We start from the raw sequence: 25,062 nt of genomic DNA on the forward strand, positions 1-25,062 counted from the left end.
AGCCACGCTTCGAGTCTGGCCTTCGAATTACGAGTCCCCGGCGCACTCCCCGGAAGTGACGTAACAAGGCACGCGTGGCTCCGGCCGGCGTTTCCGCAAACAGAATCGTGGATGACTGTGTGGGTGAGTGTGGCGTTCGGCGTTCTGGCCTTTCCTTGCTTCTTTGTCTTTAATCTTGTGTGCTAAGAGCAAAGGTAGACCGAACGCCGGGATTCCAGGCCGGGCTTGTTCCCCGTTAGTCTTCTACCTTCGGTCCTTGCTTCGTGGGATTTATTGTGCCCGTAGCCGGAAGCAGTGTGGGTACTGCTTGTCTTAAGACGGTGGGTGCTATTGCTCCTCCAGACCACACTATCCCAGGGAGCACAAGCTCCTGTGCTTCTTTCTGCTCGGGCCGAAGGGCTGTGATGAGGGATGGGCCGGAGACTTGTTAGGAGCCAAAGAAGGTTTATTCTGTCTGGAGCACTGCCTTAGGATCCTGAACCAGAGGTTGAGTAAAAGGCTGGGCCGGGGAGGGGAACGGATGAAATTAGTTGGAGAGCTACTTGCCACTTTCTGTTTCATTGTCTTGCACCCTGCTGTAGACAGTCAAGTTGGTCGGTCTAGATCATGCTATAAGCTAGCAGGTACAAACTGAGCTGAGCAAGAACGATGATTTAGAGTTGTTTCTGAACTTATGGAGGAGCTTCTGGCGTGTGTATACCCCAACAAGCACTCCTCCGCCACCCCAATCCGCCAGTTAAAAGAGCCGAGTTAAGAACAAAAAGCAGAAAAAGGAGACTTCACTCCGTGTGACATTGGGGAGGTGGCCCAGAGATAACCATCCAATAACGCCTCCTTCTTTGTGGGTCTTGTAATGAGGGCGAGGTTTAAATAGAAGACAAGAAAAATGCAACCTGACCAAAGTGTGGTCCTGTCTACAATTACAAGTTTTTGCCTGGGCTTCCTTCACTTCTTGTAAGGTTCTTTTCCGTCTCTAGGCATAAGGTTCCTAGGGGAATATTCATTTTTCCCCTCCCTCCTCCTTTCACTCCCTCTTCCTTACCTTGGCGTTCATTGTCCAAACAATTTGATAGCTCAAGAGATCTAGGTAACCCTTTAGAATATCTGGATTGCTGTGAGGCAAGTTACAGTGTGTTTGCAGGTAAAAATACCGAACTCCCCATCAGTCTACTATCAGTTTACCCTAAATTCCCTTCTGCGTTGTTCTATCAGGGCATCTCTAAGTATTTCCATTACCATTGTTGATAGTTTTATTATCATAGTTGTTGATGCAAAGCAAGGAATCAAGCCGGGGGCCTAGAGTGTGCCCCTGTGAACAAGAATTCCTCCAAAGGAACTGTGACTACAAAGCTGTTAACTGAGTTTAGAATCTTGGTGGTCTTTAGAACTTGAGTGACTTGGATGAGGTGGAATGTTGCAAGTCCAAATCCTAATTATCTCGGTCCATCTTTAGTCCCCTTACTTATCGTTTATTTTGTTCTGTATGTGACCTGACATTTGTGTGACCATTAGGTAAATCCTTTAGGATGTACAAACAGACCCCTGGTTCTGACCAACTTAAAGGCGGAGGAGTCTGTCAGATGGCATCTGGTTACTGTAGCTGAGATTTACTTGCCTTTCTGTGACCCACCTACCTGCTGTTTCCACCCGTGTATTTGAGAAGTGTCTGGACCGATGATTTCTTTCTTCTGCTACTATATAACTTCCTGGAATGGTTACTGTGTTAGAACGTGAAATTTTAGTAACCTGAATCTGAGTTCCTTAGTCATTGGCACAAATTTGGCTTCCAGAATAAACTCTCCTATCCCCTTTGAGGTAAGAGCCATTGCTTTTTTGTGTATCGGATAAAGTGCTCCGCCATGGAGTCGTTGGACACAGGATCCTAGACATTCTTAACCATTTTGTGGTACTGAGTGCTTTTTATGACACTGAATCTGTAATAGTATAGACCGTATGAATAAAATTCACCCTTAAATACCAGTACTAATTTTAGGCAGCAGTTATAGCTAAGGATAATATTTCACATGGTTTTATGGTTGTAAAACTAAGTTTCTTCTAGGCATTAAGTGACAGGGGAAGTAAGAGTGTAAGAGTTTTCATTACTCTGTAGCCAGTGTTCCTTGATACTGATTTATAATAGTTACTCTGTAAATTATTTTCCTAGTTGATTTTTTTCCTTTGGTTTTTTTTTTTTTACTCAGTTGTTCTTGTGTGACACATTTTGGCCTTGTTGTTGTTCTTGTTCTTGTTGCTTCGTGCTTTTGCTTTGAGTATTGGTTAGTGAAAGCTAATGTCCTCTGAAATCCTTACCAATTCTGAGTGACTTCTTTTTAACTTGTTCTTACAAATAATTTCACCTTTTCTTTATGCAAAAGGTCTTTAAAAGTAATTTAACCTCTTGTCTTAGTTACTTTTCTATTGCCTTGATAAGGCACCATGACCAAGGCAACTTTTAAAAGATTTTATTTGGGGATCAGAGTTTCGGAGGGTTAGAGTCCATGAGCATCAATGTGAGGAAACATGGTGGCAGGCAGGCATGTGGCATGATTCTGGAGCAGTAGTTGAGAGTATGTCTTGATTTACAAGCACAAGGCAGAGTGCTATCTGTGAGTAAACTGGCCTTTAGAAAACGTCAAAGCCTACCCACGTGACATACTCCTCCACCCAGGCCACGCCTCTAATCCTTCCCAAACTGTAGCACCATTTGAGATCAAGTATTCAAATATATTAGCCTATGGGTCTTATTCTCCTTCAAACCACCATATGTCTTCATTACTTTTAGGACTTGAAATTTCAGGGTCTCATTATTTTGACTTTTGATTTCCATTTACCATTTATTTCAGCAACACAGTTTGATATTTTAGTAGAAGTATTTAAGTTGTAAATTTAGATAGTTCACATACTTTTTTTGTAGTAGTGGGTTGGCAAATTAATTGAATGAATACCTAGGCCATAACAATTCTTTCTTATAGATTACTTCTTTTTCCTCCCAATTTACACATATGCCCCAGAACATATCTGAGAGAGATTTAAAGGTGAGTCTTAGTTGTTCTAAAGCTATTTCTGCTCTTCACTTTCTGTGTAATTACATGGGTTCATTATCAAATAAGGATTTCAACATCTTGACTTTATGTATTATTTTTAGGTAGTCAAAATACCTAAGGGGGCAGCTTATAGAAAAGCATAACTCATAATTTAGGAGATGTTAGGCCATGTTACTTGGTTTTGGTGATTGGGGCCCTGTGATAAGGCAGAATACCATTCTGGGCTCTTGGTAAGGCAGGGAATTATGCTACTGAGAGTGTGTAAAGGAGGAGACAGTTTACCCCATGGTAGTCAAGCAGGAATTACCTGCAACCACGTATACTTTACATACTTTTCCAAATAGCCTTTACCTCCTCCATTCTCTGGAACCTCCCCAAATAGTACTACTAGCTGAAAACCAACCAAGTACTCACCACAAAACTGTGCAGGGTTTCCCAGTCAGTAACACTTGGCTCCAGCCCCAAAGGTCTGTGACCATTTGGTAATCAACTGCAGGGAGTCCACTTTCAGTCCCCAGAGTTAAGCAGTTTAGTGCTGTTCAGAAGTCTAATGTCAACATTTCCTGACACCCAAGGCAGGCCCTTTGCTGTGAGACCCTGTAAGGTAAAAAGAAAATTACATGGCAATTCTGGTGGGAACTTGGAAGATTAGCGTGTCCACAGGAGCGCAGTCAGTGCGGCCAGGCTTAAGAGGTCTCAGGTAGGAGCACGTATGCTTTGGGAAATTGAACTACAGGCCGTGCATATTATACTCTGGTAAAGGATTTGTAGAGATTTATCTCTGTGCTGAAACTGTCACAGGCTGAGTTGAAAGCTATCAGACTGGCTAATCTAGTAGAAGAATGTCCACTTTCAATCTGTTGGTCTTTGTTGTTTTTGCTCTTTGAGATGGGTTCTTACCAGGTAGCCTTAGCTGGCCTGGAACACTGTCCACCTGGCTCCAGTTCACAGAGATTCCTTGATCCTGGCCAGCCAAGTGCTGGGATTAAAGGCGCCTGTGACCGTGCTCAGACTGATGTGGTCATAGTAGCCACATCTTACCAGCTTTACAGTGAGAACCAAGAACAGAAGTGTGAAGTGTGACTGTGTTGCTGTGTTACAACATACCAGCCTACATACACACATTGTTTCAGAATCTTTCCTCGGGTTGGTTCCAAAGGTTCCAACATTGTCAGGTCATCACTACATGGTGACCCACCTCTGCTACTAGTCTAGATTTGCATCACTTTGACCAGATGCCAGAGAAAGCAGTTTAAAGGACGAAGGATTGCTTTGGCTTGTGCCTTTTGAGGTTTCAGATTGTGATTGGCTCCTTGCACTTGGGCAGACAGAATACCATGACAACAGTAGTGTGTGACTAAGGAGTTTCCTAGGGATGGACAGGAGGTAGAGGGGGAATTACCAAGGATGAGCATAACCTTCAGTGGTATCTCTTCAGTGACCTACTTGCTCCAAACTAATCCCCATGTTCTCAGATTTCCAGAATCTCCCAAAATAGCACTATTAGGTGTAGACCATGCATTTGACACCCAAGCCTGGGAAAAAATAATTTCATATTCAAATAACTTTTCAAACCAAAACAATGCCTTAATGGTTCTATTAATTAAATAATTTAGTCTAAATAATTTAATAAGTATCTCTTAACAAATTTTTGTCTGTCTAAAGGTTAATACACATAATGTAGAAGGAGTGTCTGGGTTTAATTCTTGAGTGAGCAAAGCTGCTTGGTAATGGAGCATGTATTTGACGGCTACTCCAAGAACTTTAGGTCTTAGATGCCAAACCTGCATTGTATATCTTATTTCATCTGTCTTTTTAATGTAGAGTGGCGGCATTCTGATTAATAGTGCTATATATTTATAGCTTCATATATAATGCATATATAAGCATTGTTGTCCTGGTGTGTACAACCTTGTGACGTTATGAAATGATGTCATTACAAAGCTCATGCTTGAGAACTGTACTGCATCTCACCAGTTTATGATGTTTGTGTTGGGCCACATTCCTGTCTATACTGAATGGCCGTAAGTTTCCTGGGCTATAGACTAGATGTGTGTGCATGACTGAGATTATTTTTAGGGTCTTAGCATTAGTATGTGTAAATAATACTTTATTATTATTATTTTTTTTTTTTTTACTATTCCAGTGTCGATTCATGAGGTTTTGCTGTCAGTTCAAGTAACCAGAAATGGAAAGTTCTGTGAAAGCATCTGTAGATTCTGAGACAGAATCTTCTCCAGGTGTTAATGAAACCGCTGCTGCGTCTGGGCAGAGGCTTTCTGAAAAGACACGCCAGCAAGCAGATCAGCCGAAAACACAAGATGATCTTGTAGAGCAAAATTCAAGTTATGTGCAAGATTCTCCATCCAAGAAAAGAAAACTAGATGTCGAAATCATCCTAGATGAAAAACACTCTGAGGATGATGGAGGTGCTTCAAAGAGAAGCAAACTGGAGAGGGGTGGTGGGTCAGAAGATGAGCCTTCCCCTGGAGGGCTTACCGAGAGAAAGCGAAAACTGCAGCCTCAGGATGCCTTGGAAACTCAGACTCGGAAAGTACGCTGGTGGTGTTTTCTTTCTATTTCAGTGTGCTAACTAGGAGTATGGAGCAACTGTGGAGGAACTATAGATATATTTAAACAAACAGTTTAGGGATGTTTTGATTTTAAATAAGTATAATCTTAAAGTACAATACTCTTAATTCTTAAAGTTTTGTTACGATGAACCTTGTGCTGGGATAATTTGCATATTATTTTGAAACTCTTGTTTGACCAGAACCTTAAGCCAGTTTCTAAAGTTTGTTTTTTTCTAATTTTTTTTTTTTAAGATTTATTTATTTTAAATGAGTACACTGTAGCTGTCTTCTGACACACCAGAAGAGGGCATCCGATGGTTGTGGTTGCTGGGAATTGAACTTGACTCTGGAGGAGCAGTCAGTGTTCTTAACTGCTTAGCCATCTCTCCAGCCCTACTGTTTTTTTTTTTTTTTTCTTCTTTTTTTAAGATGGTGGTATGTGACCCAGCTGATTTACTGTTTGCCCTTTTTTATTGGGTGTTTCAAGTAGCCAGGTGATCACTGGCTGGTAATAAATGCGAGCTTGTGCCCAGCTTTATTCTCCTTTCTGATGTGCTAAAGTCTAAATGTTTCCAGCTTCTGGTCTGGTTTACATAGTTATTTGTCATAATTTTGGTTAAGTTGATGCAAAAGGCTGATGGGACAAGGTATAACAGACCTTGGAAGGAATACTGAGGCTGGATCTGGGACTGGAAAGAGAATACTTTGCAAGTTGGTAACATTTTGTTATCAGGTCTGAAAGAGAAAGTAGCAGGCCGGGCTTTCACCAACAGTGGCCTTGTAAAAAGGTAATCTTCTATGTTAAATTTGAGTTTTTAAACTTACACTGGAAGATTTTTCCCCCCCCAGGTAAAATTTGACCCTTAAATTTGATATGTAAAATAAAGAATTAAATGCTTTGGAAAAATGGCAGAGGCTGAAGGCCTTTACCTACTATGGAATTTTTATAAATGCAGATTTGTTTGAAAATTGTTTCATAATAAAAGTCATTGTTATTGAGTGCAACGTGCTAAATGCTAACCCATATATATATATATATATATATGCCTCATGTAATCATAACAATAATTCCCTACTAATAGCTTATTTCATTTACTCCTTTCTAGGAATTCATCCATTGACTGGTTTATTAAGTTGAATAAATCAAAATTCTGAAGCACAGTAGTTTTCTTAAAACATTTAGTCGTAAATTATATAGGTGAGGGCCACAGAGAAGACCTTAAACTGGGGATTCTTCTTACGAAGAATCAGGGCGATCCCTCTTAGGGGTGGTGGTAATTGGCATTATTTCTGTGGGTCCAGCCATTGCTTTGTAGAGCACGCTTGAGCTGCGCGTGCTTGGTCTGTAGGGTAAGTCAGGCGATCTGAGACCTCTTCTTTTCCATATTGTACTCGAATCTTACATTCTGTTCCTTTCAGTTTCAGAAGCTGGAGGAAGGACACAGCTCAGCCGTGGCCGCCCACTATAACGAGCTTCAGGAAGTCGGCTTGGTGAAGCGGAGTCAAAGTCGCATTTTCTACCTAAGAAACTTTAATAATTGGATTAAAAGTATTCTTATTGGTATGATCTGTTTTTGCCCTTTAGTTGGGAGATTTAAATTTCCCTGAGGTGCATTGCTTTTCACAGAGCCCAGGGCCATGCACACTGAAAGTGCTGTGCAGCTGAGCTGTCTCCACAGCCGGCTCTCTGCTCTGGGCCTTCCCTCCCAGGGTTAATCAGAAATCGAGCTTTGAAGACCATCATTTACTCTTTCCTCTGTGGCTACACTTTGGTTTCTAAAGCTAGAGAGCCAGAGGTAGGCCCTTGGGAGAAATTATTTTACTATTCGTTTTTAGTTCATTATATGGGACATTCATAATGTTTGGTTGACATTAAGCTAAACAGGCTTCCACTTGGCAGTGTCCTTTATGGTCCTAGTTAATGTTCCTCAAGGAACTAATAAGTGAAGTGCATGTTGGATTGAACATTGAGTTTATTATGCCAAGGAAAGGACAGTGTGTGTCCGTACTGGGTCACTGTCCGTTACAGAGCTTCTCTGTCTTACATGGTTTCTTGAGGAAAATGTTTACCTTGAGGACTGATAAAGACATAGTTTTGGAAGTAATATTTTCTCTATGGACACTTACCTTTAAAATTAAAATGGAAGTGAGTAAAGAAAATAAGACTTAGAATGTAAGTATTGCTTTCTCTGGTTATATCAGATTTGTAAGTTTGGAGAAATTTTAAGATTTTTTTTTATAATGAAGTTTTTTTTTTTCCTTTTTGTCTGATTTTAATTCACAAAAGTACAGGTTAGTGGGATTCTGACAAGTTGATAAATTGACTTTGATGGATGCTTCTGCATTTCACCCATCATTTTATTGTTTTGGTGAATAAGTGTTAAGATTCATGACAGGACTAAAATATGGGGCACTTATGCTTCTTAGGAACACTACTTTCATATCTATACTGAAAGGCAGAAATGTTGGGAGTGAATATTTAATAGTATCCATACAAATTATAAAGTAGCAAACAGTAATAAATTAGGGGAAATACTAAGGTTCATTATTGTATTAAGTTCTAGGACTGCTGAATACCTCATGTCAGATACTGTTAATAAGCCTTTTCAACTATTTGAATATCTGCTTGTTTATGAGGTGAAAGGTTGAGTTTTTTGACACTCTTATGAGTGTAAAGAGTAAGAATCAGCTGTAGTTACCATTCCATGGCTACTTCAGTTCAAGAGGGTCACACGTACACATCATGGGAAGTGTAGAAAATGCAACTTAGTGCTTCTCTTTCCACAGATGTTACAACTTTTCTTGTTTAATTAAGCTTAAATATCACCTGCTTAACAATTCACATTTCAAAAGTGTTTTTCAAGAGATAATCGAAGCCTTTTAAAACAACACGCATACTCTTTAGGGTTAGGAATAAAGGAGCAAGTTACTTCCTCTCACAGTTTGGGATACCAACCTAATGTTAACTATACATTACTGTGGTACAGTCCATATGATTTGTCAGACGAAGTAGGTTTTAAAGAAGTTGCTGGGGGCTGGGGATTTAGCTCAGCGGTAGAGCACTTGCCTAGCAAGCGCAAGGCCCTGGGTTCGGTCCCCAGCTCCGAAAAAAAGAAAAGAAAAAAAAAAAAAGAAGTTGCTGTAATAAAATGTGTTATAATTGATTTCTCTCTTCTAGGGGAAATTTTAGAAAAGGTACGACAAAGAAAAAACCGTGACATCACTGTTTTGGACCTGGGATGTGGAAAAGGTGGAGATTTGCTCAAGTGGAGGAAGGGGAGAATTAGCAGGCTAGTGTGCGCTGGTAAGGCAGATACAAGGGGAAGAGCTGTTTGGGGGGCCAGTGTAATGGCTTGCTAGGTAAAGCACTTGCCGTGGGGGTCTGACCACCTAAGTTCAATCCCCAGAGTCCACATGAAGGAGGAGGGGCAAGTGCTTGCTGTGCACTCTCTTTCCCTTGTTCACACACACATGCGCAGTTACGGTGACCGTGATGATAGCTGAACAACTGAACACGCAGGTCTCGAAGGTCAGAATTGTTTTTGTCAGTTAGGTGAATGGGGAATTAAAGGGACCTCCTTGCCAATATGATGCTGCTCTCTGAAGGCACCTTCTCTCTGAGACCATGGATCTGATAGGTGTTGAAAAACGAGTTAAGCCTTTTCTGATGGTTTTGTAATACAGTTAATGTTACCTTGACCTCCTCAAAAGGAAGGACATATTATTACCATTATTATTTCTATCAGGTACCATATTCTTTCTGTTTGATGGATCACAGTATGTACAACAGCATTGCCTCCAAAAGTAGTTTTGGAGCACTGTCCAAATGAGTAGTTTCCTTCATTTTTGCTGTTTGATGAGCCATGTATACTAAAACAATTATTGGAGAATTGTTCATTTTATGTGTGTGGCTGAAGCTGTTGATTCTTGAACATGTTAGAAATTGAGGCTGTGACTTTTTAAATTCATACAAATAAAGTTTAATGGGAATTCTGGCAAGTTAACTTTGAGAACTGTCTCTACATTTGCCAGGTCATTTGGTTATTTTGGTGAATAAGTGGTCGTAAATGAAAGGTGGTGTTATCCTTTTCAGATAATTGTGGCTTCATCTTGGGTGAGAAGTCATGTGCACGCTGTTCTGTAAGGGGAGTTAGGTGTGGGATCTGAAGCCTGCTTATCCCCTTACTTTGACCCATTGGTCTGTCGTATATTTTCATAATGGTTTCAGCATACCTGGAAAGTACTGTTTACTGAAGTTCTCTTAGGACTGACATCAAGAAATCACATTTTCTTAATATTATATCCAGTCACAAAGGTGGTTGATACAATTTTTTTTTTCACAGAATTGTGATTTTATTTTTTTGAAAGTCAAATTTTATCTCTGGCAATGAGCACTATCCATTGTGTCCCTTAAAATGACCCTGTTCATCTTCAAAAATACATGAAGAGTTTGAGAGCCATTCTTTCAAGGTCACGTGACTCCTCTTGAACACGTGACAGTGTCAGCCCACAACCCAAGATGTGCTCTGTGCTGCTAGTGACAGGAAAAGACTACTCCTGATGTCCCTGCGGTGACGCGCGGAGATGAAAATCAGAGCCACGACTGAGTTTCTACTGTTTACGGAGGACGTTCTAAGTGAGAACTGGCTTTCCCCACTGGTATGTGATAGTGAAGGACACAGGACACCTCCATGGCACCATTTGGTGCCACTGCTCTGCATGTGTGACTAAGGCTGTCCTGTCTATAACCATCATTGCCTTCTGTCCCAGAGCAAGGAGAACAGATGAATTTCAGTATGAAAACAATGACTTGGAATTTCACATAACAGGCTGATAGATGGTGTTAGGTTTTATAGTTCGTGTTGGAATCTGAGTTTGCTGCCTTATGTTTGAATGAATTTTTAAAACCTGACTCAGTGCGCAAAAGCCCTTGCTGTCTGAGCCTGATAAGTTCTCAAACCTCACGATGGAGGGAGAGAACCAATTCCTGAAAGTTCTGCAGGAACAGAGAAGCTGCTGCTTCTGTATGGAATGTAGTTGAACATTTACAGGAACAAAGGAAACCAAGCCTTTGTTAGCAGGAACTGGATAGGTCCACAGCCTTCTTGTCTTATGCCTGAATTTCACGCCACAGTTTATCAGTTGAGTGGCTATTCTGTGATGACATACACACCTTTTACCCTTCCAGATATTGCCGATATTTCTATGAAGCAATGTCAACAACGCTACGAAGACATGAAATGTCGTCGTGATAATGAGTATATTTTTAGTGCAGAATTTATAACTGCTGACTGTTCAAAGGTACAGATTTCTTGTTTTAATTTTTAGGTTTATTTTTCTGTATATCAGTGTCTGCTTGCGTACATGTCAGTGTGCCCCACATGCATGCCTGGTACCGATGGAGGCCAGATGGAGGGATTGGATCCCTGGAACTGGGATACTAAGGGCAGTTTTAAGCTGCCATGTGGGTTCTGGGAATCGAGCCTGTGTTCTCTACCATAGCAGCTAAGTGCTCTTAACTGCTGAGTCCTCTCTCCAGCCGTGTCTTTTACAATTTCTTTTCTGTTTACAGTGCTAGGATCAAATGCAGGGCCTCACACATGCTGCATCTCCCATTTTTAAGATTGTTTGTTAAATTGTGATTTGAAACATTAAAAATCCTAAGGCATGCATTTTCAATTTCTATTAGAAATTCTGTTAGAATAAATTCTTGGATATTTTTAGGCAAGTTTTACTTTTAATAGATGGATATTTTGAAGTCTCTTTTGATTTGGGCAAGATTTGTTTTCAAATGGTCATCCCTTAGTATCCCTACAGTCCCAGAGTCCACAAAAACTCGAAAATATGCCCTTATGTAAAATGGCGTAGGATCTGTGGGGGAACTACACACTAGTAACTCTTCACACTAGGAAATAAGTGTCAAAAGAAAGTCCACATATTTTTTTAAAAAATAAATTTTCCTCTCATCTTGCTATCATCATTGCTTGACTTCACTGTTACAGAAGCTGAGTTATGTGGGATGCCTTATTTTGCAGTAGTCCTGCACTTGAACGTGTTTTGTTCACTTGTAGTTTATAAGGACGGTTTCCTGTCCTATGAGAAGCACTGTGTGCTTTTCACCTCACTGTTCCCAGATTCTCAACTGCATTGTCTTCTGGCTAAACACCGTTAAATAGGGCCTGTTTAGTCAGCCTTGCTTCGCTCAGCCTTGAAAGGGAGGGTGAGAGACGCGTATGCTGCCGAACAGGTGCAAACTTAAGTACTGGTTCTCTTGGATGCCAAGGGCTGAATGGCCCAAGTGACCGCTGAGTACCAGTTTACTTTAGCTCTCAAGACCCACTGAAATGTTATGCAACATTTTAATTATTTTGTATGTGAGTGGCTCATTTGTGACACAGTTTCCACAGGAGGTCAGAGGCCTCCAGCTTAGTTTTCACTGTCCACTTTGTTTGAAGGGAAAACCTTACTTATTTGCTGCTGTCCTTTATAGCCCAGCTTGTGAGCTTCTTCTCCTGTGTCTCCCTCCTCTCACCATAATGGCCAGGCTCCTGTCACAGCCCGCCGTGCCCTGAGCTGCCCTTATAACAAGGCACAGACTTAGGCTTGCAGTCTTGCAGGGCCTGACACTTCTACCCCCCAAGTCACGTCTTTGGCTGACATATTTTTACCATGATTTCACAATCCCCTCTTTTTTAATATCACCATGAAAATCAGAATCCTTTTATATGTTTGTGTTGGGTAGGTGGGTGGACAGTGGATGAATCTTGGGTATTGCTCCTTTTTCTTGAGGTTTCTCAAAGGGGCCTTAGGGTTCTTGATTAGATGAGCTCACTGGCCAGGAGCTCTGTGGTGCTGTGTCTGCCCCAACTTGCATTTGCGCTATCTATCCAGACCTGTAGATTCTTCTAAGTCAGGGTAAGAATGCTTTTATTAAGTGGTCCTTGCTGTAGTATATACATGACAAAGAATAAATCAAAGATTGGTGAAAACTACTGATTACTGTCAGGGAATGTCTACTTTACAGCCCTACATTCTAGTAGTTTACTAAGAAATTTGATGTATGTTGTAACTAGTTTAAAATATTAACCCATGTACACTTGTTACAGGAACTTTTGGTTGAAAAATTCCATGATCCAGAAATGTACTTTGACATCTGCAGCTGTCAGTTTGCTTGCCATTACTCCTTCGAGTCCTTGGAGCAGGCCGACATGATGCTTAGAAACGCCTGTGGAAGGCTTAACCCTGGCGGCTATTTTATTGGTACCACTCCCAATAGCTTCGAACTGATGTAAGTAATTGGAATCCAGTTAAGATTGGCCAGGTACCTTTTAAAATTGTATCATGTACTTTTTCACATGCAAGATATGACTGATAGGATGAAAAATATTAATCATAATTCTTTTATTTTGGTTGTGGAATAACCCAATAGAAGACGCCTTGAAGCTTCAGAAACAGAATCATTTGGAAATGAAATATACACTGTGAAATTCCAGAAGAAAGGAAATTATCCTTTATTTGGCTGCAAATATGACTTTAACTTGGAAGGTGTTGTGGATGTCCCTGAATTCTTGGTCTATTTTCCATTGCTAACTGAGTAAGAATGTCTTGATCTGTTGCTTTTTCTTTCCCCTCATCCCTGTCCTAAGAGGACAAAATTGTATTGCTATTCATATTGTATTTTAAATGCAACCTCAAGAAAAATTCTTAGCTGCAGAATTGGTGCTCACTTTAAATAATCTTTCCTAAGGGAGTCAACTGCTTCTGTTCCAGGTAGAAAATAATGAATCCTACAGATAGCAAACACAGTTTTGGTAGTATAAAGAGGAATCCATAAGTCGAAGATCCTCCTTTTGAAAGAGAGTATCAAAAGTTTGTATTTCAGTATAACTTTGAAATTGCCCATGGAATAGTAGCCTAGTGTGTTTTTGTCATTGTTTTTGTTTTTATTTTTATTTTTCTGTATCTTCTTTTGAGACAGGGTCTCTGACTATATGTAGCTTTGACTGTCTTGGAACTTGCTGTGTAGACCAGGCTGGCCTTGGACTCACAGAGGTCTACTTGCCTCTGTCTCCCTAGTGCTGGGATTAATGGCGTGCACCGCCATGCCCAGCTTTCTACAGGTTTGATTATAGAGTCCTGATTCCATGGTGAATTCCCCCATGCACATTTATTCTTGAGAATTCTGGTGAACTGCAAGCATAGGAAAAATGGAAGGTCCTGGATGTTACATGTGGCTTCAAGACTGTGATATATACCTTAGTCTGCAGGGTTTCCCTGCCAGGAGAATATAATAAAAGCCAACTTAGATGGGGGTTGTATGCAGATGACGAAATTTCATTTTGTACTTTGTGAGAGCAAACATCTTCTATTTCGAATATTAATTGAGGAAGCAGGAGGGGTTTGCTCACCTAGATCTGACTGGTGAGTATTTTAATCTAGACTCCGTCATCTTGTAATACTGTAAACACGGGGCTTTCATGAGTCAGTGCAGTGTGAGACCTCATGCCAGGTGTGGTGCTCAAGAGGACGACTGTGAGTTTGAGGCTATTCCAGAACAAGGAAAGAACGTAGAGAGCTGGAGAAAGAGGGAGGAAGGCAAGAGAGAATCAAGTAACAAGACACAACAGGACACGAATATACTAAACAGTGTTACAATGCAAGCTGCTTACAAGATTTAGATTTTTAAATCAATGCCCTTTTTATTTTGGAAAAAGATTGCTCTTTAACTTCATAAAAAGAAGAATTAGTTTTCTTTTTTACAGTTGTTTCCTATGTTAGCTTGATGTTTCTGCTTAGCAGAATGAGCTTTAGTAGACACCAAAAAAAAAAATTAAATAAAAGTTCAAATTATTTTCATTTCATTAATTTTTTTGAGAATTTCATGTAGGAGTTGCAATTTTTATCAAATCAGTCCTTCCCATATCCACTTCTTCCTGTTCCTCCCACATTCTCCTCACATTTATGTTGTTAAAGTCCAGTTAGTGTTGCCCGGACCCTCCTGGCTCCTTCCCACTGTGTTTTGTGTTGGGACCTAGTCACTCAGAGTTAATTTATTGCTTGTGTGTTTGATTTGAGTTTCTTTTAGTCCACCTATGCTGAGTGGGGATCTGTTCCTCCCTTTGCTGTTAACAACTGTGGTTGATTCCAGCGTAAGTAGGAGCAGCTCGTAGTTCTGTTAATTAAATACTTGTTTTGGTTTTTGACTAGTGAGGCTCAGGTGATTCCAATATAGGTTTTTCAATAGATGAATTATATTCTATGTGTGTGATTGCTTCAGTGAGGTCTCTGGACGGGTTCAGGTGTGGCCGAGTTATCCAGACACTAGTAGGAGTGTAGGCCAGTGCTGGGAGGGACTCTGGAGTTGAGGGGAGTGGAAAAGGGACCTCACCAGCAGTGTGTCACATGAGGGCAGGGGCAAGAACCAAAGAGAGTGGCTGAGGGGAGACACCATGAAAACCTGCTTGTATTCCTCCTCTCTGGGGCTGAGTCACGGGAAAGGCAGTGTGGGTGGGATGAGAGAGACAGAGTTTTCCAAGGAAATCCATGACCACAGCCTAATGTATCATTTACAATGTACTTACTTGTGTACGCATTTGGTGATCTAAATGTTAAATCTAAAACCTGTTGCAGTTGAGATGGCTTCTTGCCTTTAATTAAGAAACAAATAATAATGGAATAACCTTAAGAGAAGTCCATTTGAATTGCTCAAATTGGGTTCTTTTTAATGAATTTTTCCCCTTTTTTGCATATAACTTGCTTTTGTTTCTACTGATTTGTCTTGGAGATTTATTTTAATTGAATTTCCTTGAATAAAAGAAGTACATATGTTCTTACTGTGCATCCAAGAAGGACTAGCTCAGATAACAGTACAGTCTTATGCAGTGTGTCTTATGCAGTGTCCCAGTATCAAGAGTTGACATCCCTTCAGCCTTCTTCCCTCAGCTGTCCCCTCCTTCTCAAGCCTTGTCTTGTATATATGTTCGTTTGTTTTTCCTTACCCATTACTGGGGTTGTCTCCAGGCTACTTCATATTGCTGAGGGTTGCATACGCTTAGCAAATTCAGGAGTTCTAACAGGAGGCAGGAGAGAACGGACTATAAGGACAGCTTTTAGGTTGAATGGGATGTGGATGTAGAAGACAGGAAGGCTGGCTGTTTCTACAAAACTCAGGAAGTAGCAAAAAACCTGAGCTAAGAAGAGGAAGGGCTAGTGGGGCTGAACCAAAATGCAGCTGCTAAGAGACGGCAGTATCCGCTCAGAAGTGAGTACATCGGAGACCAGGTCCAATGCTTTGGGATTATATCCTGGAGCCGAGGGAAGGGTATTCGAAAGGGTAGTAATACGGCCACCTTTGTATATCTGCAAGCTTGATCTGGCTGTACCTGGGAAAGTTCACTGAGGGAGGGTAGGACTGGAAGCAGGGGATAGCCCTATTGCAGGATGGCAGTGAATGAATGCGGTAGGAAGTGGACACGTGGGTAAGAGAAGGAGAACTCTATAATGTATTGACCACAGGGACTATAGAAGAAGATAGATGGATTCACTGCAGTAATGAAAACCGGCAGAAACCAGTCTTGGAAGGTTCAACCTTGTGATGAGTGTCTGACCTATCCAGGGGTGAGAGCCAATGGACAGTGATCACAGAAAGTTGGATTCCAGACAGCTTCCACATTCCGTGTGGTTGGGACAGAGAAGTAAATAGATTCTGGAGCAAACGTTAAAGCCTTAACATTTAGAAGTTGGAAAACCTGTAAAACAGTCTGCAAAGAAGCCATTCAGGATAGTCTTTAGATAAAAATATAATATTTATCTTACCAGAGAATGCAGGCGATGAAGATACTTTAAGAAGGGTGCTGACTCATTTGCAGCTGAGGGATGCAAAGAGAGTAGGATTCTTAGGAAAGTGCTCTGCATGCCCCTTCTTCACAAACTGTTTGCCACAAGAGGGAGGCCTGTCTGCAAGCTCATGGATATTTAGAGTGCCTCTTTCTTCATAGGCATGAACACTATTACTTACCCTTCATTTGTATTTTGTTCAACATAAGTAAATAGCTTTAGGTAAGCCCGGTGTCACTGTTGTCAGTTCAAAAGTAAACTATGAGAAAGGACCAGAGAGATGGCTCAGGGGGAAAGGCACTTGCTGTCCAGCATGATGACCTGAGTTCCATCCCTGGGATCCACATTATGGAAAACGAGAACCAATACCCTCAACCTGGCCACATAATTGTGATGAAACGTTTCTTAAAAAATAACTTACAAACATCTGAAAGTGTTTCTGTTAATCTTTTTGGACAGGATGGCAAAGAAGTATAATATGAAGCTAATCTATAAAAAAACATTTCTGGAGTTCTATGAAGAAAAGATTAAGAACAATGAAAACAAAATGCTCTTAAAACGGATGCAGGCCCTGGAGGTAAAGTATAAAGATTCTAGGTCATGGTAAATACGTTTGGTGTTTGGGTGTTTCCAGAGTTGTTCAGACATTGCATAGTTACACGTACTATGCAGGTTATGGTGCTGTAGAATTTCTGCTCTGCCTTCCAGGACGGAGGCTGATCGAGACTCTTCCCTAGTGGGTGGTCAGTAAACCCCCGGCGAATCAATGAGTGGGACTCTAGTCTAGTTCTGTTTCCTGTGTTCTCAGTCCTACTTTAAAATAAGCTTTCTCAGCCTAGACTTACTGGCACTGTGGACAGAAAGACTGCTATCTGTGCTCTGGTGCTATATTCCAGCACTCCTCCTGCCTGTGTCCTACTGTCTAGTCATGTTTCTGGGCAAAATTGAGACCTCCTTATCTACAATAGTTCTCTTACAACTAAGTCAGCAGTTCAGTGCTCTCCTGGCAGGGCCTAGAGTGCAAGTACGTAGACCAAGGTACAATTTTGTTCTGTGATGACTCTGGTGACACCTTAGTAATTTGTCATCTACTGAGGCTAGGGCTGTCTAACTCCTTTTTGTCCCATGAAGCAGTGAGAGACTGCAGCCATTGGTTGCTTTCCTTTTCCCTTTTATTATGCAGATAGGTAATAAGCATCAGTTGCTTGTAACTTGTTAGAATCACACCATGAAACATTGAAGACAGTTCTTTTAATTTAGAATGTTAATATTCTGTCTGTTTATTTGTTATGAGGCAAGGTCTCATTCTGTGGTACTAGTTGATCTGGAATTCATTATGTAGAGCAGATGGCCTTCAAACTTGAAGCCGTCCTCTTCCCACTCCTGCTGGCCTCTGGGTGTGAGGCCCATCGACATATAATATTCTTTTAGCCTGTTGTGTTTATATCCAACCAAAGAAAGACGCAAAGCAATCCCTTTTGCAGTGTTTACTCTGTCAAACTTAAAAATTGCTGTGAGATCTCTTAACTAGAATCTGCATTTTTCCATAGTCATACCCTGCGAACGAGAACTCTAAACTGGCCTCTGAAAAGGCGGGCGACTACGCACATGCAGCCGAGTACATGAAGAACAGTCAAGTAAGGTTACCTCTGGTAAGTTCCGGCTTCTACAGCCAGAGAGAAGCAGTGCGTGCTGTGTGGAGACCCGGCTCATTTCACTTGTTACTAGATTACAGATTTGGCGAGTACCAATAGTTTCCCCTTGGTGGTGGTGACTTTGTGCTGTAGAACATAAGCTACGCTTACTTCAGGGAGCAGCAAGCAGAGCTTTGTACGAGGTTGCTAAGGGTGGGCAAGAATCACAGGCTTGGTTTGCGAGGTCCTGGCTAACGCAGAACTCCAACAGAATTCCGAGCTCCGTGAACTTAAATGGGAGATGGAGGAATTAGTATATTTTCATTTGTATTGGCTTTTTATACAGGCTCTCAGTTTTTAAAAAATTAAGTATATGATAAGACAAGCTATACACGTCCCAGTGAAGATTGCAGACATTTCCTTTAATGTCTTGGAATTTTCTTCATTCATAATTGCTTGACATTTACACTGGGTTCTAGAACTGAAACTAGACCTTACGAAGTCTGTGTCCTGTGTAGAGCTGCTCACCTTGTGGTTCTTTGGTAAAGCGCAGTGTTCAGGTTTTTATTAAGCGACAGGTTTAGGTAGACACCTCCCCTGCCCAGCCACTGCTAGGCAATGTGATTAACCTCCTCTGAGAAAATTTGTGTTTTAGTCTTACTGACTGTTTCTAGATGAATCTGTCATAATGCTGTCTGTGTGCAGTGCGTGCTCCTACAGCGGTCAGGAGGTTTTGCTGCCTCTGTCCTCTGTTAACAGATAAGCTTACATTTACTTCTGTATTGGACCTAAGTTTTCTTTCTTCTGTAATTCTAGGGAACGTTAAGTAAGTCAGAATGGGAAGCTACAAGTGAGTATATCATTCCACTAACTGATAATTTTAGTGATTATGTTTTAAGGGATCATTAAAACTTAAAATGATAAGAGTTTTTCTGATACATTTTGCATTTATGTTGATACATTGAAACACATCACATATACATCTCCATTTGCACATCTGCATAGTGAGACGAGAAAATATAGGTAGGCCCTTATTCAACATACTTTTGTGAGCTTACATGTTTTCACTACATACTTGTTAGTAAGCAGTTGCCTCCGTCTTTAGGATTCTGTTGTTTGGCTTATACAGACTTCCACGGCCATTACTTAACTTGGTCATTCGGATGTTGACAGCGAAGTGGGAACAGAGAACACTAATCACAGCAGAGTAAGGAGGGCTCCTGTGGAGTATGTGTGAAAACAAGTGTTACACAGACACATTCTGACACAGTCCGCTTTCTCCAGAGGAGAATGCAGTCTGGCAGATGTGCAGTCCTGGGCTTCTGCAGCTGGGAAACGTAGAGGACTTCAGTTTGTAGATCCTTAGTGTTGATATAAAAAAATATATATATATACACACACATACATACATACACACACACATACATACATCACATGGGTGTCTTGAGAATCTGAACACTTCCTGCTGTCAAAGACGTACTATTTAATAAACATTGAACACTGATTTAAAAAAGAAATTATATGAAAGGACTTTGGGGTATTAAAAAGCAAACAAGTCTGCCTTCTAGAGTTTAGTGGAAGAAACAAGCACAAACAAATATTGCCAGACAGTTTAGATGCTGAAGAGGGGAAAGGCAGATGGAAAGTTTAAAGTTAGAACTTGGAACTCGCAAGATCTGAGAAGCACTGCTGTTTCCAAGTGCTCAGTCGCTGTCTAAACTTTGAGTTACTCTGAGTTTCAAGTTCTGTATCTGAAGTCACATGCGCGTATTCTTAGTGCTGTTAAATGGACGAGTAGAATTTTGTTTTTAAATATACTCAAGTGACCTATATCTGCCCCAAACCACTCAGATAATGGAACTTATAGAGTTAGTGATGCTTTTCTTTCTTGGCACTGTCTGGGAACGTTCCCTGATGATCCGAGTCACTGACCTCTGACCTCTCTCTTCTTTAGGCATTTACTTGGTTTTTGCCTTTGAGAAGCAGCAGTGAGCGCAGTGCTTCAGAGCAGCCCTCCATCCTCCCAGGTGGAGCAGACCATCCAGAGACATTTGACAGCCGTTTGTTTATTTTCATAGTAAGTTCTAAATGTGTAGGGTGCTCCACAGAGTCCAGTGTATAAATCTGACATTTACTGTCTGTGACAGGTTAGCATAATGTGTGTACATAAGGATGAGTCATCGCTAAGATCTATTTTTAAGTAATGTTGTAAGAATTGTTTCCCTCTACTGTCAAAACTATGGCAGGGCATGTCAGAGCAACTGACCGCTCCAGTGCTGTGATTTGCTGGCTGTGTTTACAGAGCTGAGTTTCCCATAACTGTAGAATGGGCAGAGGAACGCTAGATTGCCACCGTGCAGTCATTTCAAGCCTTGTTACAGTGTTTTTCAAGATTTAATGGATTGTGTTCTATACACTTGAATGTAAGTGTTCGATATATATTGCTAAAGTTATAAAATTAATTTTGATTATTGTCATAAGAGCTACCTGACTAGATTTTGACTGTTTCAATAAAAATAACTATTTGCTAAAACACTGTAATTCTGAGACTCTGTAGAAGAATTGAGATGGTAGCATAGGATTAATGTGGAATGGTTTGATGTTTCTTTAGAATTTCTTGCCATAGCAATTAGGATATCTATTATTGAGGTTGTGATTAAGGTACAGTTAACTTTCTTCATTGGACAATGATTCCATGGCTGGATTTTCTTAAGGTCTTGTGAAAATGCCATGTCCTAGTTCTGTTCCATAACGTTTTCAATGGGTGTGTGTTTGTGTAACAGGAGCAGCCCTGTGAGATACAGTTTAGATGAGTCCTCACCAAAGAGAACTCAGTCACTAATGCTGTATCCTTCGAGGTCCCAAACACACAACCCCTGCCTGACTCTTAAAACATTGGGACTCCATAAAGCACTCCACCGTCTAATAGTCTTTCAGACATTGACGTGTTGAGGCATTAATGGTACAGTAGCTGGCAGGGCTGCCTTCCAACTGTTTACTTGCTGCCTCACAACCATCGTAGCTGTCATTAAGTTGTCAGCAATAGAGCTGACTCCTAGAACTGAGGCTACACTTAAGAAACTTGCCAGCCTTTAGGTACATCAAGAAACTTAAGAGCTAATACAATTATGTATTTGTTTAAAAATCACCCACTTAAAGGACAATTCACAAAGATGCCACTTCTATAAAAATCTGTATAGTACTTGCTTTAAAAGTAGGCTCAGTTGTTAGGAGTGCTGCTTTTGGAGAAGACCCAGGTTCTGTTGCTAGCACCTACCTACATGGCGGCTTCTAACCATCAGTCACTCCAGTTCCAGGGAAGCTGACATCATCTTTTGGCCTCCCTGGGCACCAGGCATGCATGTAGTACATAGACATAACGTGCAGGCAGAATACACACACATAAAATAAAAATAATTATTAAAAAATTAAAGGCATAATTTAGTTTATATATAGTCACTGTTCTTAGTATTAGAGGGTAGGTTTGGTTTTGGTGCGGGAGTTGTGGGTTGTGGGATGGGGAGGAATGTTCTTGCTCTTAGAAATTTAGCCTCATTTTATTCCTGGGGAAGTACCAGTAAGTATTTTGATGATGTGGCAGGTAGAGAAAGTGTCGTCACAATTCATGGTCTTAGTTAACAGGTGATACAGCAATTTTTAGTCTTTTTCTGCCCTTTCCATTCCATCCCATGGGTCATTTCTAGGAGAGAAGAATTCCTCAAAGGGTGGAATTATTGATGGCTATCCCAAGCAGCAAGAAGAGAAATGTGGAGTTCCTAGGCCCTTCCCTGAGGACTCAGAGAAAACTGGCCTTGGTCTGAGATGGTCTCTAGTCATTATACCTACTGTCAAAGACATAGGAGAGCTCCCATGATGTCACCCTACAGGAAACAGTCAAGCAGCTGCCTTTCTCCTTTTGTGTTGTTCCTATCTGTTGAACCTCCACCCCTCTACCACTCCCCGCAGAAGTTTAATGACTCAGGATGAATTCTTGAGGACAAGAACGGGAAGGTGGCCTTTCCTGTTATTTCTTTCAACAAATAAGACTTTGCCCAACATTCTTGGAACCTAAATGTTTAATTTTGTTATGACTGTAGTCCCTGATGAGAAGGTGTGACTTTCATTGCAGCATCCAGAAAGAGTCCCTTCTCTTGGGTTCAGTGATGAAAATGGTTCAAATACACCCAGGCCTGTGTCACGCCATGTATGCTTGGGTTTCTAAATAAGGATCTGGATCTGGCCACATGGCTCATAGGTTAAGAGTACTTGCAACTCTCAGAGGACTGGAGTTTGGTTCCCAGCACACACATCAAGTGGCTTAGAACTAGCTGTATGTCCAATTCTGGGGACTTGAGCCTCTGCTCTAGTCTGCTGGCACCTGTACATACATGCAGATACCAACACATAAAATAAAGGTCTTAGAAATGAAGACCGTGCGGGCCGTTTAGGGGATACAGCTTGACTAGAGGTATTGGCTTGGGGATGAAGCTGCACTGCACTAGGACCTAAAAGGCTGACATGGACTTGTTTGGGCCTAGAATTTTCTCAGGGCAACAGTCCAGTGTAATGTTGATGGAGAGAAGCTGAGGAGTTGTTAGTCCCTCCCCATCTTGGTAACTTCACCTGTATGGAGATCCTCAAACCTGTCAGCTTGCTCACACACCACCTCAGTGCCCGAGTGTTTTAGAGACTGACTCTTATTAACAAGAGAAGACAGTGAGTAGAGTCACTGACAGGTAATGGACCTGTCTGATGACTGACTGGCAGAGAGAGGATATAGATCTCAAGAACAAAGCCATGTTAACACTTCTGCTCTGTAGTGGGCCTTAAGTCCTATGCTCACATACTTCTAAGAGTGTAACAGGTGGTCCCTGCAGCTTAGTGTTAATTATTGAGGTACCTTTACTTAGATGTATTAATTCCTGAGTAAGGTGCTTTAGTAAATGAGGTACCCTGGCAGGAATAGAAGTAGATTATTCTTCATGGTGTGGAGACCTGGTCCCCTAACCAGATATGTGGAATGTATACACTATAGGTGATGGTGTCCCCCAACCTTATTGTGTCGATATCCGTGCAACAGTCTCTTTGAGAGCAGATGCTGTCTCAGTGTGAATTAAGTAGGCAGACCTAATCATGTGGATTTGCTTCCTTAATCTCTGTTGAAGTGTTGCATCTCTACAGGCAATCAGGGATTCTTCACAGACAGAACGTCCATGGACACAGATGCCAGAAGTCCCCTTTTGACTGTTTCATCTATAACAACCATCCAGTTCTAAGCAAAACCCATTTCATCTGGCTTGGAATATTATGTGAATAAAATTAAAAGTTCATTCTTCGGCTTTCACTTGGCAGTGTTTGTGAGATTCTTACTCTCAACAGGTGTACATTGTTCGTTCTTGTGATTGTGTAGTACTCCATGTCTGAATAAACAACCTTGTACCGTGGTGGTCGGATTGATTTCTAGCTTTGGAACCTCACTACCACAGTTACCTGGGAAGTGAGTTTTTGTGCAGGTAGCTACATTTCCTACTCGGAGGAAGATTGCACAGTCACAGTACATGCACCAATTCATACTCACTACCAGTTACCCAGAAGCTCGTGGAGTTCAGTTATCCTACCTTCTTGATAATGCCAACTGGTGTTTGAATGAAAATGGAGGCTTAAATACATGTTTGAATACTTGGTCCCTAGTTAGTAGAACTGGGAAGGATTAGAGGTGTGGAGGAGGAAAGACCCAAAATAATAGAGGTTAAAAGGTATTCCAAAGGGCACTGGTAAAATCCAGGGGTTGTAAGAACACACATCACAGCCCATATTCTAAATTGGAAAGGCTTTAAGAAACTGATGAATTTCTTAATGCGCAAGACCTACCAAAGTTAAACCAAGAAGGTTTATTTATTGCACATATGTGAGTACAGTGTCATTGTCTTCGGATACAGCAGAAGAGGGCATCATATCCCATTACAGATGGTTGTGAGCTACCATGTGGTTGCTGAGATTTGAACTCAGGACCTCTGGAAGAGCAGCAGTCAGTGCTCTTAACCACTGAGCCATCTCTCCAGCCCCAAGAGATTTTTAAAAGTTAGATATAACCCAAGAAATGACATTGAAACATCACTTAAGAAACTTCCATCCAAAGCAAAAGCCCAAGTCCAGACTGATTTCCCACAGAGCTTTCCCAGGAACTCAGCTAAAACCAGTGCTCCTTACACTGTTCCATGAAACATGGAAATTGTGCCTCGAATTTTTTTTTAGGAAGCCAGAATGACACTAAGCTAAACACACATTGGACAATTACAGAGCAAGCTGGCTCCTTTATGAGCATAGATGCAAAAATTCTGAAAAGAATGAGTGAAGTTGAGAACACACCCACTATGGCTAATCAGCTTCCTCCCAGAAATTGGGTGGTCCAACATAAGTAAGTCAACAATCGTAATGCACCACATAAATCCACTCAAGAATATAAGTCACATGATCATCTCATTAGATGCACTGGGAAAATCTAATACTCCCTTATAAAAGTCTTGGAAAATCCAGGAATACAAGGAACACAAGCTTAATAAGGCAAATATTCAACACGCCACAGGCAACACGCTAAATGGAGAGAAACTTGAAACATTTCTACTAAAATCAGGAACAAGAAAAGGATATTCATCCTTTGTGCCGTCCCAAACAGTACTTGAAACTGTAGTTAGAACAATAATCCAAGAGAAGGTAATAAAAGATATAAATAGAGGAGGGAGAAGTTAGAATATTCTTACAAATGATTCTGTTCATAAAATCCAGAGTCTACCAGAAAACTATGTTGCAAAGTGGTAGTATACAAAATCAACACAAAAATCACTAGCCTTCCTAGATATCAATGACAAAACACCAAGGAAAAAACCAAGGAAGTAGTTCTATTCAAAATAGCTACTATCCCTCCCACCCCCATCCCATACTGAATAAACCTAGTCACAGAAGTAGAACACCAGT

General features: G+C 41.0%; 1 protein-coding gene across 8 annotated transcripts; it reads left to right on the forward strand.

The window, feature by feature from the left end:
• Positions 1 to 71: 71 nt before the first annotated feature.
• Positions 72 to 23,531, forward strand: Rnmt (RNA (guanine-7-) methyltransferase). 8 transcript variants are annotated; one of them, XR_015642163.1, is made up of 12 exons: positions 75 to 123; positions 5,191 to 5,598; positions 7,037 to 7,178; positions 8,796 to 8,921; positions 10,806 to 10,918; positions 12,724 to 12,905; positions 13,047 to 13,211; positions 16,913 to 17,030; positions 18,004 to 18,105; positions 18,904 to 18,937; positions 20,042 to 20,164; positions 21,792 to 23,531. XR_015642163.1 is itself a non-coding variant. In NM_001008299.2 (11 exon segments), coding segments are annotated over 10 exon segments (1,386 nt in total). In that variant the 5' UTR covers positions 72 to 123; positions 5,191 to 5,232; the 3' UTR covers positions 20,080 to 20,620.
• Positions 23,532 to 25,062: the final 1,531 nt, after the last annotated feature.

Source organism: Rattus norvegicus, chromosome 18 (genome assembly GCF_021556685.1).
Source record: "Rattus norvegicus strain SHRSP/BbbUtx chromosome 18, alternate assembly SHRSP_T2T, whole genome shotgun sequence".
In the NCBI taxonomy this organism is placed as follows: Eukaryota; Metazoa; Chordata; class Mammalia; order Rodentia; family Muridae; genus Rattus; species Rattus norvegicus.